Raw genomic sequence first — 21,106 nt, 5'->3', positions numbered from 1 at the left:
AAAGATAAATTTCCATTTCATGTCAATTTAATGGACAATAAAGTAGTCTGAATCTGAATTTCAACCACTCTGTGATAGGTGATAAATGATAATCAGTGTGATGGTTATAAATGCCAATGACCAGTATCTAGACATTTTATTACAAAATTTTGCAACATGCTATATCACATGCCCACGAAATACTTCTGTGTGCTCTCACAGCTCATCCATTCATCCTGTGAAAATGTGACTTCATTGTTTGTATGTGGGGTTTAACAGCATCTGTCACAGGAGGGGTGGAGGCTGAGCCAGACATCTGTGTTGGAGAGGATAAGCTCTATCAATGTTGCTGCAGTTCCCAGCGGTCGCAAGGTCACAACAGTGCTGTGAGTGCTCGTTTGTCCTATGCATTCAATAAATCCTCATCCTGTAGCATGTACTGGCAGGACAAAAAACTGGATGCAGGAGAAACATTTCGGTGACACTTATGTGTACCAATATATATATAGCAATATATAGCAAATTGCAATATAATTTATATTTGTATATATTTTAATTTGTCTCTCTCATCTTTCTCTTTTCTTCCTTTTTTTTTATAATTGTAAATATTTTATTATATACTCTAACTGGAACCAAATCAAATTGATTTCTTCATAGCATATTTCATACAATGCAATCTCAATGCACACCACACATTTATACATATTTAAATACATATATACATATAACTCTATATAATGATATAAATAATTCATCCCCTGCCCACACACACAAACAGACATATGTCTGTGCAACACACCCACTCACATACACCCAAAGAGAGAAAGTGAGAGAGGCAGACATACAGATGGAGGCACTAGCTAGCCGTAGGCCAGAGAGAACAGGTAGGTCTTAGCTTGCTTTTAAATGATGACACAGTTGTGGTACATCTTATATTATCAGGCAGTTTGTTCCAGAGATTGGGCCCATAATGACTCAATGTCACCATATTGACTTCTGATCATGGGTATAGTTAGGAGACTAGTGTCTGATGATCTGAGGGTTTGTAAGCAGTGAGAAGGTCAGAGATGTATTTAGGAGCTTGACCATTATGTGATTTGTAAGCAGTGAGCAGTATTTTTGAAGCCAATTCTGTATTTTATCAGAAGCCGGTGAAGTGATCTAAGTCCTGAAGTAATATGTTCAGTTTTTCTTGTCCCAGTGATACTGGTGATACTAATGTGCAACATTTTGGGTGAGCTAGAGCCATTACAGTAGTCTAGCCTAGAGGAGATGAGTGCATGAACCAGTTTTTCAGGGTCTGACAGAAACAAGATGGATTTAACTTTGGAAATATTTTTTAAGTGGTAAAATTCTGTCCTAGTTATACTTGTAATGTGGCGTACGAAGTTGAGTTTTGAATCCAAGATAACACCTAGATTTCTAACCTGCTCACTGGGTTTCAGCGAGATCAGTTTGGAGCTGATCTACTCTCTCTGACCTCTAGTGCCTACCACAAATATCTCAGTCTTGTCTTTGTTTAGTTGCAGAAAGTTTTTGGTCATCCAGATTTTAATGTCACTGATACATTTTACAGGTTAATTTAAAGGGCTGAGGTTGTCATGGAAAAGTGAAATATACAATTGTTTATCATCAGCATATGAATGGTAAGATACATTGTGCTTCTTTATGATGGAACCAAGTGGCAGCATATATAGATTAAACAGTAATGGACCTAGAACTGAGCCTTGTGGGACCCCACAACAGGTGTTGAAGTTGCCAGATTTAAAGTTGCCAAGAGACACAGTGAATATCCTGTCTGTTAGATTGGAGGAGAGCCAGTTAATGACACGGCCAGATAAGTCAACTGAGTTTTCTAATCTACTGAGTAAAATGTCGTGATCAACAGTGTCAAAGGCTGCAGTCAGTTCTAATGATATTAAAATGGAAAGTTTGTTTGCAGCACTGTTGATCTTCAGATCATTGACTACTTTATAAGTGCTGCTTCAGTGCTGTGGTTAGTCCTAAAACCAGATTGATACACATCATACGGATTGTGGATTGATAAGTAACTATGCAGCTGTTTGTAGACAGCCTTTTCAAGTATTTCACTAAGAAAAGGGATATTGGAGATTGATCTGTAATTGCTAATCACAGATGGGTCTAAGTTGTTCTTTTTCAGTAATGGTGTAATTATAGCATGCTTGAGGGAAGAGGGGAAGACTCCTGATTGTAGAGAACTGTTAATGTTCATTATGTCAGGTGACAGGTGGTGGAATACACTTTTAAAAAATTTGTGGGAACTGGGTCAAGGGAGCAGGTGGAGGAGTTGCTGTATCACCTCTGCTAGATCATTAGAGGTAATAGGTGAACAATTACACATTGTGCCCACGGTGGTGTGATGATGTAGGGGCAGAGACAGGCCAGATCCATCAGTACATGTAATCGTTAGATTTTTTTTTTTCTTTTTTCACTGCCTTTAGTGTTGCCATCTGCTGTGTTGCTGTGCATGTGACAATAAAATAAATGTGACAATAAAAGCTTGAATAGCATTGTGGAGTAATTTCTGGAAATATTAATGCAGCTTTTCAGATGCACACAAATGCAATGGTGGTCCACGCTCTGACTTCTGCCACTATTGCCTGCTACGCTCTCTCTTCCCTGCAGAAACCTTGTCATCACTTTATCTGGACTCAGCTGTTTTCTCCTCTGGCTCCCAGTGTAATGACCTTTCTCATCTAGCCAGAACAGAAGAGTCACTTCCCATTTTCCATTGTAGGCTGAAAACTCATCTCATCAAGAGGGATGTCATGTCGCCCACTCAACTTCAGTTCTGATCTGAGCTTTTTATTTCTTCACTCTACCCCACATCCTTGTCTTGGTTGTTTTATTGGTGATCTGAGAAATGGTGCTTATTCCTTTAATTGCCTTTATTGCTATTGACATGGATAGTTTCAACAAGGAAGCTCCCAACACATTTATCTTTGAATCTACAAATATTAAAGGTGTAAGAATGATTTTTAAAAAGGTTTTGTACTACAAAATTTGTACTAACACTGTGTTTTTTCTTTTCTCCTGTAGAGGTCAGTAATGAAGCCCAGCTGCGTCGGCTCTGCCACAAAATTACGGGTAGAAGAAGAAGGAGGAGGCGGAGCTGCGTGTTTGAAAGTGGCGGGCAGCAACAACATTCATTTCAAAGATATTGGTGTGAGTACACGGGTAAAGGACAAAAAAATCAAGTTAAACAGTCATTTCAGAGTAAACGGTTCGTTAAGGGTGTCTAATGTTAGTCCTGTCGACTGTCAGATCCGTTGAATACGTGTTTCGTGATATTTAAACAATTGCACTGGAGGAAACTCAAAGAGGTAACTTAACGTCTTGCTAATAACTGCTGCTAGTTAACGTTACGTTGACGCCAATTATCATTTCTCAGCCAGGTTGGAAGCGGTTTATTTTGCCATTGGTACTCAATAAAAATGCACCTTAACAACCGCTAACCATGAAGTTGGCAATGTTAACTTGTTTTGCAAGTCTTCATTGATATAACACTAAATGTCAGGTAACGTTATAGCGCTAGCGTTAGCTTTGTCATTCGTATCCTGGCGACCTGTTGAGTTTACGGTAAAAGGGAGAATCCAGGACTACAACTGTTTAACATTATTGCACAGCTCGGTTTTGACCAGTCTATCTGAAAGTGAGATGTGTGCATATGATGTCAGACAAATCCTGGAGCTGCTCCACAGACATTGAATAATGGCTCATCTCTTTGGCATGGCGACCATAACAACAGGATGGTGATTTTACTAAGATGTGGACCGTTTATTGATTTAACAAGTGAGAGACATACTCTCAAATGAAAGTCATTTGGATGTAACGTCTCAAACATTTTTAAAGAGTTAGTCAGCTCAGTGACAGTGAACCAAATTTGAAAAGCGTCTTTTTTACGTTATGAAATGTGTAGACAGTTAGGTTATCTACATTTGTAAACACTAACCTTTCTGTTTAAAATCATTTGAGAAGCGCGATGTGTTCACTGAACACATTTCGTCTGTTAATGAGATTTTATTACACTTTATTGACGTCCAAGTAATGCAGATATACCACATTAATGTATACAACATTCCACCTTTATATTGTTATAGTGATGTCATGTTTAATGGAGGCAAAAATAGTTAACGTTAACTAGGTTTTGTTATCTTATGTTGGCATCATACATTTAAAAAGTCAGCATCAACTGTTTGTGCAATTGTTTAGATCTCTCTTTTTTGCAATGTCTTTAAATTAACACTTAACTGTTTACATGATGTTTCATTACTCATGTCAGCACGGATAATAAACCTTATCTAGTTTATCACACCCACTTATCAAGTTTAACAAAGTCAGCTGTTAGTTTGTAGCATGCTAGTTGGTCACATTATAGGGCTGATATTACTTGGCTTATTTATGATAACCTCTTCTGTTTCTTTTATTATCAAGTATTAATTGGAATCTTGCATCATGACGAATGAGGATGCAAAGGTGATCCCAGTGCGGGTCGCCTTGCGATGTCGCCCGTTGGTACCAAAAGAAATCAACGAGGGGTGTCAGTGCTGTCTCACTTTTGTGCCTGGGGAGCCACAGGTTGGTGTCCAACTGGGAAAATGTGTTTTTTCTGTGCGGTTTCAGAATAATGTTTTGTAACAACTCAACCTTCATCAGAGACAATTAAAGCTCAATAATGTAGGTATCAGCCTCATGATACTTTAATTATTGTTTTTGCATTAAGGTTAAGTATAAAGACAAAAGTGTGGCAAGAATAATATCAAGACTGATAAAAGTTTTAATTATTGGCTATTAGTAATGCTTCAGCAACACTATGCAACTGTTTAGATCATGTATAGGTGGATATAATGTGTTTTTTTTTAATCTTATGCATTGCTATACAGTACATGCAATCATTGCTAAAGTGTTGTATATTTTCAGGTGATCGTTGGCACAGAGAAGGCGTTCACCTATGATTATGTATTTGATCCCACCGCTGAGCAAGAGGAAGTCTTCGGTTCTGCTGTGTCCCCCTTATTGTGTGGGCTTTTTAAAGGTAAATGTATCTTTTTACACAATGATTTTATTGAATTGTTTAAGACTGTGGTCTTTCAGGTTTTACACAGTTCCTGGGAGCTGACATTGCAGGGTCTGCAACATGTGAACCGAATGAGAATGTATTGTTGAATTTATGGATAGAAAAGACACTTCAGTAGTGACAGTGTTTGCCATCGGCTGTGCAAAAATTAAAAACTAAAATGACAGTAGCAAGAACAAGAACAACATAATTCAATTAGCTGAGATGTTAAATTAGTACCATATCTTTTTCCTTTTGAATCATTTTGCCCTCCCGCTTTTTGTAGGCTACCATGCCACAGTACTTGCATATGGACAGACAGGATCAGGAAAGACCTTCTCCATGGGAGGAACGTACACATCAGCTCAAGAGAATGATCCTTCAGTCGGAGTTATTCCACGAGTCATCAGAAAGATCTTTGAAGAAAGGGAAAAGAGGACGGATTGTGAATTTGGCCTGGCAGTATCTTACCTGGAGGTTGTTGGACATAATGTTTACTTTACAGATAATGCCTTTGATTACATTTATGAATGTATAGTGGTCAAGATTTCAACTAATTTAGTCAAGCCTTTTCCTTTTTTTTTATTGTAGATCTATAATGAAGATGTTTTGGATTTGCTATGCACATCTAAAGATAAACCTGCCATCAGCATTCGAGAAGACCCTAAAGATGGCATTAAGGTAAGTGAATGACATGTTTATAAGAATCCCCCTATGATCCTGTACTTCTGTGACACCTTTTTCAGCAGCATGTTTAAGTATACTGTGTCTGTTTCTGTTGACGATATCCTATTTTTACAGATTGTGGGTTTAACTGAGAGGCAGGTGTTCTCTGCCCATGAGATGGTGGGCTGTCTGGAGCTTGGAAACTCTGCTCGCACCGTTGCCTCCACAGCAATGAACGCTGCTTCGTCCCGCTCACATGCTATCTTCACCATCACACTGGAGCAGCGCAAAGGGAGAGACAAGTCAGTTTGTCATCATTGCATCAAGTCTTATGCTAGACATAACCGTTTTAAATTGAAAGTAATTATCTAATCACTTTTTGCCTTGGACCATAGTTATTTGTCATATTTAGAATAAGTTGAATTGGCTTTAAAATAAGCCATCTGTCCTCCTCCTCATTGGATAGTGAAGCCCAGAGGGAAAGCTTGGAGGTTTTCTGTGGTGAACTACAATATATGAGTTGATGATGCAATAGTTAATTTTCAGCTAGTCCATAGACCATGAGAATGGACTGAAAAAAATGCTTTTTAGAGATGAATTTGCTGTTTTTTCATAAAGACAACAAATGATATTGCCCCTGAAATTGAGTCTTTTACAATTTGAGTATTTGTTTCATCATTTGTTGCAGAGTCGACTCCATTGTCTCAAAGTTACACCTTGTGGATCTGGCTGGTTCAGAGAGGCAAAAGAAAACCAAAGCAGAGGGAGATCGTTTAAAGGAAGGTAACCTAAACATGTTTTTCTTCAGATCCACTCAGTTTCATGAATTTAACATTCACCTGATGATACAGTATATGCTGCAGTGTAGAATTTCTGTGCTGTCTTTTTGTGTTGTGATGGTGTCTTGAATTATCAGTGTTTCTGTTTTGATGCTATTCATTTTCATCTTCAGGCATCAGCATCAATCGAGGCCTTTTGTCTTTGGGTAATGTGATCAGTGCCTTGGGGGATGAAAGCAAGAAAAACACCTTTGTTCCTTACAGAGACTCCAAGCTGACCCGCCTACTACAAGGTATGCTTTGATTTTAGATGTTCAGAAGTTACATAGTGGTTATTAGGACTGTCTCAGACATCATCTCACTTTTAGGACCTTCAAACATATTAGCAAATCATATTGGGGAAAGCACACAGTGTGCATCCTGCTTCTCTTCGATTGTTTGATCAAAACTCTTTGTTTTTCATGCCTGCATTTGTTTGTTATGGCAAAATTAAAGCTTGTTTTGTTGCAAAAATGGTGTGATTACTGGTAAATGTGCACCAAAACAGGTGTTCAAAGCAGCAGCAGTCCGTCTTTTTTGAATTTTTTTTGTGTTTGTTTCATTAGATTCTCTGGGAGGCAATAGCCACACATTGATGATTGCGTGCGTCAGTCCTGCAGACTCAAACATGGAGGAGACCATCAACACACTGCGATACGCTGACAGAGCTCGCAAGATTAAAAACAAACCCATAGTCAACGTTGACCCCAGAGCTGCAGAAATGAGCCGTTTGAAACAGCAGGTACAGAAAGTGAAAAAAATACTCTTTAGTGGTGCTCAAACTGCCATTTTGCTGGTGTAGCAATGCTGGAAGTTAATGCTGTTCAATTGTTTAGAGAGAAAGGAAAAAAAGTTGAAAGGACAGAAAGTTTGATACACAACCTTTCTTCTATTTAAAATCTGATAAATGCCTCAAATGTTGTTTCATACACTTTTCGCCCACAGGTTCAGGAGCTGCAGGTGATGCTCCTTCATGCCCGCGGCGGAGTTGCACCAGTGCTGTCTGGGTAAGACATACAATTTCCCAGTAACCTGGTGTAACCAGGGTGCTTATTACCCATAACAAAAGAGCATAACAATCACTCAGTTCCTCCGTTACAGGCCAGAGTCAGCGGAGAACGTGACTAAGCTGTTGGAAAAGAATCGCTCTCTGCAGGATGAGAACAATAAACTAAGCAGGGAGCTGAGTGAGGCCGCTGGACAGACCGCCCTCATGTTTGAGAAGATCATTATGGTGAGCTGGACCTTAACAACATTTACCGATCCTTCCTCCAAAGTCATTGTTGAAAGCTGAGGGAAAACTGTTGCCACTACTGAAAATTGGCATATAAAACCATGAGTTGGTTAAAGTGCAGGACATACTTAATTTACACAGTCTATGCTTTTTATACTTCCTTTTTTCATCCTTCATGGTTATAACATTGTGTTTGTTTTACGTTATAGACGGAACAAACAAATGAGAAACTACAAAGCAAACTGGAACAACTGCGTCACCATGCAGCGTAAGTTTACAAAGGCATGGAGCCAAGAGGGCTTTACTGTGTGTCTGACAAAGCCAGAACACGGAATACTTTAAGACTATTCTTGTCAAAGGCTTTGTTTGGTTTTAAATGGCCTAAATCAATTTTGTTCATGATTTCAGCCATTTGTTGTTGCATACTGAAGATCTCATTAATAGCTTTAAAAGTTCGACAGGTTTTAGCTCTGGAAAAACAGAGAAAAGGTAGCAACAGTCTGATATACCAGGTTTATTGAGCAAGATGTTGTCTTACATCCTCACATCTTTCTTTCAGATGTACGGTGGATCTTGAGAAAATGATGGAAACACTGGAGGACCAGGAGTTGAAGGATAACGTTGAGGTGATGAGGAACCTCCAAGAAATCATCCTGGAACTCAAGGTACCAAAGTCCAACTTACATATTAATGCACCTACTTATCAGGACTTATGTATTAACAGTTTTAAATCCAGCACTGTTGATTTGAATGTTTATAATATTCAAATTTCATGCATTACTGTTTGTTTGTTTTTCTAAGAATGAGAGTGCAGGCATCGCTGCCTCTATCGATGCTATGGCTGCAGGAGAGGATGAACCTGAGTTATCAGAGAATGGCAATAAAAACGCAGCAGACGAGTCCCCATCAGTACGTTAGCAATTTTGTTCTCTTAATATTTATAACAGTTGATATTTTAAAAAAGTGTCTTGCTTTCCATGACACTTTTAAGTAGTAAAACATAATATATTCACTCTTTTGCACACATCAGTTGATCAAAGAATAAAGACCACTGCAGCTCTTATTTTATTTCCTAACTAAGTGTAAATGTAAACGATTTCCCTTCTCTCACATTGAACAGGATGCTGCTGGTAAGGACTCGCCGGAGGCCTTTACAACCCATCATGCACTGCGGCAGGCCCAGCTCTCCAAGGAACTGATTGAGCTCAACAAAGTATTGAGTTTGAAGGAAGCTTTTGTGAAGAAAATGTGCCAGAATGACGGCCAGCTGGAGTCAATGCAGTCCGAGCATCAGGTAAGAGGATATTGATCTTTTAGATCTTTGACTCACTCGATCATTTTAAAATCACTTAAATTCCAGTTATTTAATTAGTTAAATTTGAGTGAATTTTGAATTACAGGATAAATTAGTAATATTGTGTTTAAGTCATGAAACTTTGTTTCAAAATTTGGGAAGTTAAAAATTGATATTTAATGATATTTTTGAACTTAGTGGCACATTGACTTTGCAGCGTATGAGTGCATTTGAAAAAGTTAAATGTTTTTATAAAATGCTGCACCGTTCACTAGTTAACTTCAGGGGCGTTAACCTGTGGTCACATATTTTATGTGAGAGTTGAAATCGGTTCAATTGTGTGATTATATGAATTATGAACCATATTGTCTTTTCTTTTTCATTATTGAGAAATTAAATGACGATGACTGTACATTTAACCCCACAGAAAAATGTACAGAGTCTACAGTCGTCAGTCGACTCTCTGCTGAAGGAGAAAGAAGAACTTGTTTTGGCACTTCAGTCTGCAAAGAAAGACACCAACCAGGCGAAGTATGAACACTTGGACTTTTTGGCTGTGCCTGTAGAAGTGCTTGTGCTAAATTTGCTTTGACATAAAATCTCAAAAGTAATCTCATAAGCCCCCACCCTTCACGATCTTCTTCATCTGACATACACCATCTTCTTCTAGGCTTAGTGAGCAGCGGAGGAAGAGGCTGCAGGAGCTCGAGGGCCAACTCGTAGACATGAAGAGGAAGCTTCTTGAGCAATCCAAGCTGCTGAAAGTCAAAGAGTCTTCTGTTCAGAAAGTTAGCAAGCTCATGCAGGAAATACAGGTAACTAGTGATTTTTTTTTTTTGCTTTTACTGACTTCTTTTGATGAAGTATGTTACCTAACAGTAAACACATGAATGCCATTTTTGGATGTAATTAATTAGCTCTCTGTTTGACTATTTTGCATTGATTGATAATGAGGAGTGCATAATTATGTTGTTCAAGAATAAACATGCATTAACGCCATTTTGGTTAATCAGGATTGAAAGCAGAGTAATTGACATGTTGCAAAAGATTCATATCTGGTGCCATTGACTTTATATGTTAACACATTTTACTGTCATCTTAAATCTATTTTGCCATTCACTGGAGTGTATAGAATATTTTGGAGAGGTCAATTTAATACGTGTCATCACCATGTGCTCTGAGTTGACACAGCACTGTTAATAATGTGTAAGCCACAGATATCAAATCCTAGCACAGTAACTGTGTCCTTGCAGGCTATGAAGACCCAGCGTACACAGCTGATGAGGCAGATGAGGGAGGACTCTGAGAAATTCAGAGTCTGGAAGAGCAAGAAGGACAGAGAGGTTCTGCAGCTCAAAGAAAAGGTTTGTGGCGATCCAAGTTCTTCTGGAGACACTGTCAGGGTTTTATTCATAAATGCACTAAATCACATCTCACTGAAATTTCTTTTGTCCTTTTTTATGTGGGGTTCTTTTTCTTCTTGAAATCAAAAGTTAAATTTTTATGTTTTACAGGATCGTAAACGCCAGTATGAGTTGCTGAAACTTGAGAGGGATTTCCAGAAACAGGCCAATGTCCTGCGTCGCAAAACTGAGGAGGTGAGGCTTCTTGCCCTATTGTCTATGCAATTTCATTTGTGTGATCCAGTAAATGTGCTGAATTAATATTTTCAAAACGAGCATATAAAATAGAAAGTATCTACCACTTATTATATTTTAAATTTTTTACGTGTTTGACTCATTCACACTATCCTGGTTGCAAACCTCTGAGTCACTCCCCCATTTCTCAAATTCTGCATGAAGTATGAGGCTCATGTTAAACTGTTAGTGTAACTGAAAATTATTCAAAGATTCTTATGTTTTTTTTTTCCCCCTTTCAGGCTGCAGCTGCAAACAAGCGGTTGAAAGATGCTCTTCAGAAGAGAAGCGAGGTAGCAGAGAAACGCAAAGATAGCCAGAACAGAGGAATGGAGGGAGCTGCTGCAAGAGTTAAGGTAGTAAATCTGATTCTAGGGCTTCTCTGTACTCACAATGACCCGTATCTGCTCTATTACACTTCACTAAGTGCAAAAAGCCTTATTTATTATTATTAAAAAAACATTATCCAGCTTGAGAGGTTTAAGCTAGTTGTAATATGTGTAAATACACCCAAAATGAATCCAAATGAGACAATAAGAAAATTTCTGCATTAACTCTGTGACTGTATTTATGTGATCAGACTTGGTTTCTCAATGAAGTGGAGGTGATGGTTAGCACAGAGGAGGCCCGGCGCCATCTCAATGACCTGCTGGAGGACAGGAAGGTCTTGGCTCAGGAGGTCAACCACCTCAAACAGCAGATGGAGGCAGGGGAGCGATCCGCTGCCAAAATCAGGGTGAGCATATACTTTACACTATTATAAGAACATGCACAAAATGCAGAATAATCGAGAAACCAGTGCAACAGCAAGGTATAAATATCAAGAATCCATCCTTTGCTTTGTGGTGGCTTTCTGTGCAGCGCCGGACGCTGATTATCTCTGAGCTTGAGAGCCATGGGGCGCTGGAGACTCCTCTGACCAAACAGGTGGAGAACCTGGAGACAGAAATGGGCCTCAGGTGAGTCAGACAAACCAGCTCAGTCTTACCCTGACTCCCCATCGGTGGAATTATCTTCCTATTATTTCCAAGCCATTATGCTACTCATCTACACAACATTTAATGACACACAAAAAAGTTTTAAAAATCAATCAAAAGTTTGCTCTGCCAGATGTGTTGCTACCACCTACCGAGAGAAGACTTTTAAGAGATATATGTGCTTTTATTTCACATTTCACTACTACAGAAATGTCTACAGGAAACTATTAATTTATTTTGTACGTTTCTGCTGTAGAGAAAAGGTTTTAAGATTTTCAATATGATTTGTATTCTAACAGGAATGCCCAGATAGCTGACCTCCAGCAGAAAGTTCTTGTCGCAGATAGCGAGGGGCGTCTGAAGCAGCGCATAGACAGCATCACAAGCATAGTCGATGCCAAGTGTGCCATTAGGGTCCTGATGTCTGAGGTGAGCAAAATGCTAATGCATGATTTTATATTCACATTTGCTTCTACTTGTTCATGTTACCAAAAAACACAAAATGTTCACCTTTTTATTCAGCTGGTGTCTGCAAAGACAGCCAGCGCCAAGCTGGAGAGTGAAGTCAAACAGGAGAAGGGGAATTCACAAGATTTAAGAAAGATGCTGGCTGATGAGAGAAATGTGATGTCAACCATGGACATGGAGCACCAGCAGCAGCTGGTGGAACTGGAGCAGAGGCATCAAGAGAAGGTGCTCATACAGTATCTGTTATTCATATACCAGTTTGCTTCTATTTTTAGATACATGCATATTTATGAAATGCTTCATTCCATATATTTGATTTGTTTCCTCTTACAGGTCCTTTACCTCCTGAACCAGCTACAGAACAAACCAATTTGTGGAGAGTCGGATGAAACAAAGCAGAAAGAGGAGGAGAGTTCAAAGGAGAAAGAGCTGCTCCAGCGCCTCAAAGTTCAGGTTTGTCTCCTCGAGCTAGAACCTTTGTCTCCACATCTTTCCTTGTTTTAGGAGTAAGTGTGCAGAATTATCTCAGTGTTAATAGTGTGGTTCTTTGTGTTATCATTTTAGGAAGAAGAGCTTGAAAAGCTGCGAGAATTAAGTGAGCAGAACCAGCAACTGGTGGAGCAGAATGAGCAATACAGACAGGTAACCACATCTGGTTTCCATCTGTTGTTATTTTTAATTATTTTAATGTTAAATTGAATTATAGATAATCAATACTATTCACACAGGTATAACATATGTGTAAGAATGTCAAGTGGAAGCTGTGTGATTTGTTCAAATCCAAACATGTCTTGTTTTTTTTCCCTCCACAGAAACTCTCACTGCTCCATCTGGCAAGTGCAAAGAAAATCCTCGTTCCTACGACCAACAATGAAAAGAGTCCAGATGACTCGTTCGACTACGTTCCTCCAAAAGTAAGTCATTGCAAATATTCTGCCTTCAGTGTTGGTTTTTATATAAGGTAACAGTCCATTTTTATTGCTAAAGTTGACTTTTAGTAGACACGCTCAGATTATGAATTGAGGTTTAATTTATTGCTATTACAATGTAATTTAAATTTAAAAAACACATTTTGATGTGAGATGTAGATGTAAAATTCTCTGAGTTTGCATTGAAAACAGCTTCAGGGATATACTGTATTTTTAAAGTCCAAATGTGTTCATTTTCCTTTGCTTGTGTTCTCCACCAACAAAAGCCTAAAGGGAAGCGCTTCACCACAGCTAAAGCACCGCTGAACATGGCCATCAACATCGAAGAGCTGATGTCTCCCAGTGAGGATGAGAACGAGCAGGAAGAGGACGAGTGGCGCCCTGAGAAAACTGAGAAAGGACGCAGAACTTCTAAGAAAGCAAAAACAACTGGGGTAAGTCTGGGATTAAGATTGAAATCATCATCAAACTTTAGTAGGTAAAAATAAAATATAGTCACCTTTCAGTCATCAGAGATAATGTCTACGTCTTATTACATGTATGTTTGTGTATGTGGGAAGTTAAAGCCGCTTTGTAACTGAATGTCATCAATACAAAACACAAAATCAGAATATTTTGATTGCTTGTGACTCAACAGAAAGACAGTGATGCCAATGAGTTTCTCTTTCTTCAGTGTGCGTGTAAAGGTCGCTGCAGCAACAAGCAGTGCAGGTGCCGCAAAGGAAAGATGACATGTGGGGAGAACTGCCAGTGTGACCACGAGAAATGTCGAAATCTGGACAACCAGGTGCTTGCTGAGGTAAGTTATCTGATGATTTTCAGTTATCCATTGATAACTTACCCTGTGTGTGTGTGTGTGTGTGTGTGTGTGTGTGTGTGTGTGTGTGTGTGAGAGAGAGATGTAGTTTCATTCATTTGGGACATTTTGACATCATTGCACACAAAAACTAGGTGTCACTAGTGACACTGATGATGACTTTGCTCATGTAAGTGTCCCAGTAAGCCAGTGTGACAGTGTGCCCAATACCAGAATCCTAAAACTGAAGCAGCTGAATGGAATTGATTCATTTTATTATTTACACCTGTGCTTTTCCTGCTGTGACCTACTGTTGTTAGCATACTTAACAGTTGATACTTGTATTTTATGTTAATCGTTATGTAATAATTGAGAATAAGGCTCAGAACTGAGGGTATTATTAGACCATTAGACTAATAGTTGTTATATCATTAATTATAGAATAGAAATAATACATTACAAATGATAAATAAACCGTAATAACCTGGTGCTGCTTTAACAGGTTATTACATGATGTGTCATTTGTTACTACAGACGTTTTTCTTCTGTCCAGTCAGAACTTGACTTTCATTGACAAGAATACTTTGATTTTTGATTTAAAAAAAATAAGCTCTGTTGCTCATTTCAGGATGTAAGTCAGACAGAAAATGTTTCCAGAGACTCTGTGTCTCTACAAGACCCCACATCCGTCAGCCCTGACAACACCACATTCTTCAAGCCGCCGTCTTGTACACCCACCAAGAAGGTAAGCAGCCTCCTTCTGAAGACTCAGCAATACAAAGAATAATCATCTGTACGGTGGCCTGGAGAGTGATTGGCACACATGCAGAATTTAAGCTTAAAACACCCCACTTGAGTCCAGGACGTCCCGTATGACTTTCCAGTGGTGAATGGTATCAGTAGCAGTCTGGTCGATTCTGCAGGAAAAAAATAATCTTTTTATTTTTTTATTTTTACTAAAGTACTTTGAACATCGCCAGTGATTTATTCTCTGGATTGCTGCTTGCTCACAGCTGTTTTTGTATTCTGTTCCCAGTTATCGATCTTGATACTTTTATTCTTCCTGTTCAATAAACATCTCACACCAGGGGGGCTGATAGTGAAATGTATGATTGTATTTGTGTATTGTGACATATACTATCTTGCCTCTGCTGCTTGTCGCTCCTGCACTAACACTAATGAACTAATATGTACCGTTTTAGGTGCTAAAAGAAATTGGAGACATGGGACACGCCACTGCAGACCTAAAGTCAGTGGGGAGATCTGTCTTGTCAGATGATGAGGAGGAGGAGGAGGAGGATGCCGATGAGCAGGAAAAAACAACAGTCAGCTTCCTCAAGAAGAAGAAAAGAATCCTGACGAGTTTTCAGAACAGTTTTTTCTCCGGCTGCACTCCAATTAGAGAGGAATCGTAATCAGGGCAGAGCGTGGTAGAGTGCTTTTTACGTTCGGTGTCTGTGTTTAAATGTTTTGTCTTGTGTCTTCAGTCTTTTTTTTTTTTATATGTGACTAAACTGTTGTGTTACTGTAACTTGAAAGTAGCTGTTGATTCTAAAACATTTGTTTTCTGTAGAGGGTAACAAAAGGACTGTGAATAGCATCGAATCATTTACATGGAATACACAATGAGATGATCAAGAAGCCTGTACATAACTTATAGTTTCATTTGTTACATGATATTCCCCATAGAGAAAGACTAAATTTACTTTGCTAATATGTATAATTAGTAGTCCACCAATCTACAGTTGGGCACCATTCAACAGATCATTATAACACAACGTCTTCTGGAGCAACAATGAGGTTTTTAACTGTTCTTTTAGTATCAGAGTTGAATAAAGTCTTAGAGTCAAATCTTGGTTTCAAACAACGACAAACTGTTTTTCTTTCGTGTCTGAACATGAACCCGTGTGTAATGTCTTAGTGTAATAAGTTGATTGAAAATAATTTATTTCATTCGTTAGTCTGTTTATGATTCATGTTTTACATTTGACTCCCTTTTATTACTGTTTCTTAGAGACAGTTAATCTATAGTGGAAATGTTTTTTGACATTGAATTAAAAAAATAAATCTGAAACAAAGTCAAAATTCAATTCATGTAATCTTGTTCACTATTCTGTTATTAAGTGTTACTGTCAAAGTGCTTATTTTGGTTAACAAATGCCTGAACCTCACAGTATTAACACAGGTATCAGTAGCACCAACATAGTGGTGAGTTTGGCGAATGAATGAAATGCTGAAATTAATACAAAACATCACAAAATCTTTATGCAGCTAGACTGCATTTTTGAGACCGATATTGATGTTTGACAGTTTTAAAAAAAATCTGATTTGATGATTGTGACACCATTTGATCGCTGATTTTGTTTTTTTTTTCACAAACATAATAAGGATCCATTTAATTTGTTCATTAAGGAATTTTGACTAAGACATGTACTGAATGGGATATTTCACTGTTTAGAAATAAACCTGTCAGTGCACTTGTTGGTGAACCATCTAAGTAATGGAGACACTGATTCTAAATCACCTCAAACATCTTTGATATTCCTGTACTTCATTCTCTTGTTACTTATCAACCAACGTATATGCTGATTACTGATCCGCAATGAGCCAGTACATCAGTGTTTTCTTCATGGTGTCGTAGTATCACTGGCAAAAATATTTTTACATTTTTTATGGATTGTGTTGACAGCAGCATCTTCAGGACGTTTGGGTATTTTTCTTCAGTGTCTTCCTCCAGCTCCTCTTGAAGGTTCTCCAGGTTCTCTGAGCGCAGTTTGGAGAAGCTCGTTTTTACCCTCGATCTGCCCAGAGGTCTCCCGGGTCCACCATGTCTGATACACACTACCTCCAGAACTGATGTTTCAGCTGAGAAACATCGTCAGGAACACACCAAGTCAAGTCCAGTCAAAATATTGATCAAGTTTTTGATTAATGCCAATGATTCAGCAATTAAAGTTTTTAAATCACTGCCAATTCCTTTCCATAACTCCACAAACATTTTCACCTGATCAAGAGATATTTATTGATTTTTCAGATAAAAAGCAAAGTAGGAATTATGGTCGACTTCACAAAGGCAGTTAAAATATTTTACGAAAAGGGGACATGGAAGCAGAGGAATACTTGAACCAGCAGAGAAAACAGGCACGTCTAGTTTAAGAGGAGAAGAGATTTCAACCGGCCTCAGGGAAACAGGTTATGAAGGCTCCGTGAATACTGAAAATATTCATTTTGTCTGAATAACAGCATCAGATTTCTGACACAGGATAAAAAGGGAAATGAGAGGTTGCTTCATCCAGCCAGGAGAGCAAAGGACACAAAGGCTTTGTTTAGGATTTTAAGACATATTTCGAGAAAGGGCAACAGAAAGTTGTAATGGAAACCAGCATATTACAGAATTATTGCTTGTGATGTTTGGGTTACTAGAGCTTTTCTGATGGGCCTCAGAGGCTTGAACTATGAAGCAAGTTCAATTTAGTCTGGCTCTCTTTGGGTGAGCTGGCTTCACACAGGCACAGGGATATTGATCACGGTGAAATGTATACAATATAATCACATAACTACAATAGAAGATACAGAAACATGAGAAATAATTCCCAAATACTAAAGATAAGGTTTAATATAATATAGAGTAGGTTTGTGTATATTTTTTTGTCAGATGATAAAATATTCTGGATGCACATAATAAAGTAATTTCAGAGTGTTTCTGCTACCAAACCAGAGAGGAATGGTAGTTAATGCCTGATGAGGTCTATCTGACTGAAATATAATGATGAGAGCTGATCATAGTGCGTGGATTATTTTTCCAGTGTTTCCAGTTGTCATCACACAGTCACCTCATGTTATTCTGAGCTACAGTGATGGAATAAGAGTGTAAAAGCATCGACACTGCCAGCTTTCCCTTTTAGGAATGACAAAAACTTTGCACAATTATAATGCAGCTTTACTCATCAGAATCGTCTTCATTAGTCAAGTATGTTTGTGCATACAAGGAGTCTGACATTGGTTTAGTGACTCAGTGTATTCACACACAAGATAAACAAGGAATGACTACAGGTGAAACTTTCTATGAACTGTAAACAGGATTCAAATAATGCAAAGAAGTGAAGAGTGCTGAGATAAATATTGAATGGGTTTAAAAAAAAAAAAAAGATTTTACAGTGTTTTTGCTATGTGTTCTTGTCACTCATAGAGGGCGCTAGAGGTCAGACATATTTTAAGGCCTGTTGAAGATCCATAGTATTTCTCAGCAGGTGTTTCACTACTAAAAGTTGATTCCACCATCTGTATAACAGCTTGTAGATCATTACCAAGCCGCTCTGTATCAAACACTACAAGTGCAATCAGAGTTTGACAGGTCTAAACTCTTTGTGCGGAAGAGATGTTTTCACTGAAGACTCACATTTTCATATCCAACTTGAGTAATGAGGAGATCTTTGAGTGGAAGCAGAGATGAAAAGCGTGATCCTCACTGATGGTTAATGTTATTCTCATTTGCATGTTAAGGAGGAGAAAAGTCTTTGAGGTTTTTAATTTGTTTAATACATGATCTAATGATTATTATATTTCACAGCGGGTCCATAGCTCGCTGTGCAGTAAGCGTATGCATATAAATGTTTAAATAAGTTTTAATTGAATAACTTCTCCTGATTATCAACTGACTCTATTTACATTATATATATGATATAAGTCAGTGTAAACTATCTAATATTAGCATGGAGTAAAAAAAAACAGTACTTCTGATGCTATTCTTGCATTTTTCAGTTTGTCTCATAACTGCCTGCATGAGATTTTTTTAGATTTTTTAGTTTATTCTTTAGATTTCATTCAGGAGATATTTGCTTCTCATACTCTTAACAACTTCTTGGAAATCACCGTCTGCAGTATTCTGGTTTTAAGATTGGGGAAAGTGCTGATACTTGTATTTGCAGACAGATAAAATAAGATTAAGATAATGCCAAAAGAAAAGTACACATCTATGTATGTGTACATAGATTAGATCAAAATAAATATACCAAAATCATGAAGATTAAAGTTACAGTGTCCTAAATGATTATGACAGCTTAAGAGATATACAGATGTTTGCAGGTCTGTGCCACTGTGTATATTACTACTTGTGCAAATACGCAGCACTGAATATTAGCTGTGTACTGAAACTTAGAATTACAGAATTGTTGTTATTGGTTTATCAGGCTGACAAAAATGCATTACAATCAATAAAATGTAGATATTCTTTACTATAGATGTCACTATCTGTGCACTGAACAACAAAAATGCAGCAAACGCAGCTCCTAATCTGTTATTTTATTAAGAATGTTTGACAAATCATGACCTGTGTATTGTTGTGTCAGTGTCAGTATTGGTATCTGTGTCAGTGTTGGGAAATTAACAAAACAGCTCAGCTCTATGGAGCCCCAAAACTGACAAAATGTAGTGAGAAAACAAGTTATTATTAGACACGTCAAAAATATAACTGAATACATCAATAAATCATATTGTTGGTTAAATAATTGAAATTCAGTGTAAAATGAAATATACTTTCCCTCTGGAGTGGATAGCACAGCATGACTAGCTAGCTTAACTTTAAACATGGTGGCTAAACACACTGAGTACCTTTACAGCTCGCTACCTAGCTGAAGCTAACTTTCCTCATAAAACTACACTAGCTAATAAAGATAATGTTTATCACCATGTACTTTACTGCACACTGCTGTAGCATCACAGATGAGCTCTTGTACTGAGTAGTTAAAGCATTTATCCTATAAGCTAACAGTGACCAAGTTAGCTCACTAATATTACTTGGAAGGTTAACAGACACCATACGTCTATCTTCATAACAGTATCTTTATGTGCCTCTTCTCATCAAGGATGGCAACAAAAATAGAAGAAAAAGTGAATTGAGATATAATTTATTTTATCAGCTGATTGGTGGCAAAGATTATAATTATTTAACTAATAGTATTATTTATTGATGTATTCAGTTATATTTCTGACTTATCTGATCAAATTTATCTACATTTTGTCAGTTTTGGAGCTCTATACAGCATTGAGCCATTGAAAGGAAATAAAAGTTCTGCAGGCTGAACATTGATGGACAGAAACAGTGTGAATCCACAATGGGGCAAACACAAATTACTAATACTATAGGTTCATATTACTGACCTAATAAAACAAACACAGCCAACATGGTTAAACTATTAATATCATAATGTTTTTATTGTTGAACTTTGTGCTTTCAAATACAGCTACCTGGCGGCGCCAACGTGTCTGTGGACATGAAAATATTAAGAAACTGTGAATGACTCAAATATGATCAGTTACACTACTGGATTTTTCTGGATTTTTCAATATCTTTGAAAACTCACATTTCAACCTTTTTTCTTTCTGCCTCACTTCAGTTTGGCACTACTAGATCAAAATCCAGCAATAGTAATGTGGAATAGAGATAAAGTTGTGTAGCTGCAGCATGTGAGTGACCCTCTCCACAAAACTCTACACATAGCTATAATTGGCTGACACAATACAAAATTGACTGAAATATTAAATTAGTAAATTGAACTCAGGAAATGGAACAATCTGTCCATTAAAAGAGCGTCAACTACCCTAAGAGAGTAAAACATTTCTGAAATGAGATCATTGTGTGACAGGATCAACCAAAGTTAAAATTTGAGGACCGTTTGTGATCTGTGCTCGAGACGATTTCATGCTCAGCAGATTGATGTCGTTATCTGATCTAAATTGCAGCTGAAATTATCATGACCTTAGGCACTGTCAATTCAAAGGCATAAGAAACGACTTTATCTGTGTGGCAGATTAATGTTGTGCACATATTCTCTCTCTTAAAGACACTGGACTCTGCACTCTGGCATACCAACCCCTTGAACTTCTGAGATAAGATAGCTCAAGGATATGAATGAAAGAGGAGGAAGAACATGTGAAAATGCTATGACTTAGAAGAAAAATGTCTATATTTTAATACATACAGTATTATAGTATGTATGTTGTTGTTTGTGCAGTTGAAAGTGAGGCCCTTAAAACAGTGAACCTCATGAATGATCGTCACCATGAGGACAGAAAAACATGGGAAGCCTTATCTGCTGATATACATTCTGTTTCATTATGAATCTGTTAATATGACTTAAAAGACTTTTGCCCGTTTTAGATCACCAGATAGCATATCTCTTCTTTTGCAGGCACTCCTCTAACAGATCAGAGAGGAGAGATCTTTATTTAA

At 37.8% G+C, this 21,106-nt stretch overlaps 1 protein-coding gene across 2 annotated transcripts; it reads left to right on the top strand.

Moving 5' to 3' along the window:
- Nucleotides 1-259: 259 nt before the first annotated feature.
- On the top strand, nucleotides 260-15,969 carry kif4 (kinesin family member 4). 2 transcript variants are annotated; one of them, XM_044369784.1, is made up of 32 exons: nucleotides 260-365; nucleotides 3,040-3,165; nucleotides 4,435-4,578; nucleotides 4,921-5,035; nucleotides 5,343-5,533; nucleotides 5,648-5,737; nucleotides 5,858-6,024; nucleotides 6,411-6,505; nucleotides 6,675-6,794; nucleotides 7,107-7,282; nucleotides 7,486-7,547; nucleotides 7,642-7,774; nucleotides 7,984-8,042; nucleotides 8,334-8,439; nucleotides 8,576-8,683; nucleotides 8,895-9,068; nucleotides 9,496-9,599; nucleotides 9,739-9,883; nucleotides 10,322-10,432; nucleotides 10,583-10,666; nucleotides 10,948-11,061; nucleotides 11,286-11,441; nucleotides 11,567-11,664; nucleotides 11,982-12,111; nucleotides 12,205-12,375; nucleotides 12,484-12,603; nucleotides 12,715-12,792; nucleotides 12,963-13,064; nucleotides 13,346-13,513; nucleotides 13,753-13,878; nucleotides 14,504-14,620; nucleotides 15,078-15,969. In XM_044369784.1, exons 3-32 carry the CDS (start codon nucleotides 4,456-4,458, stop codon nucleotides 15,288-15,290), a joined length of 3,756 nt encoding a protein of 1,251 aa, XP_044225719.1. In that variant the 5' UTR covers nucleotides 260-365; nucleotides 3,040-3,165; nucleotides 4,435-4,455; the 3' UTR covers nucleotides 15,291-15,969. The 2 variants fall into 2 exon arrangements, with proteins under 2 accessions (XP_044225719.1, XP_044225718.1); XM_044369783.1 differs by having other exon boundaries at nucleotides 3,040-3,323.
- The last annotated feature ends 5,137 nt before the right edge of the window (nucleotides 15,970-21,106 follow it).

This window comes from Thunnus albacares, chromosome 13 (assembly GCF_914725855.1).
Source record: "Thunnus albacares chromosome 13, fThuAlb1.1, whole genome shotgun sequence".
Taxonomy (NCBI): domain Eukaryota; kingdom Metazoa; phylum Chordata; class Actinopteri; order Scombriformes; family Scombridae; genus Thunnus; species Thunnus albacares.
The sequence above is the reverse complement of the archived record's forward strand: the minus strand, read 5'-3'. Positions and strand labels throughout refer to the sequence as shown.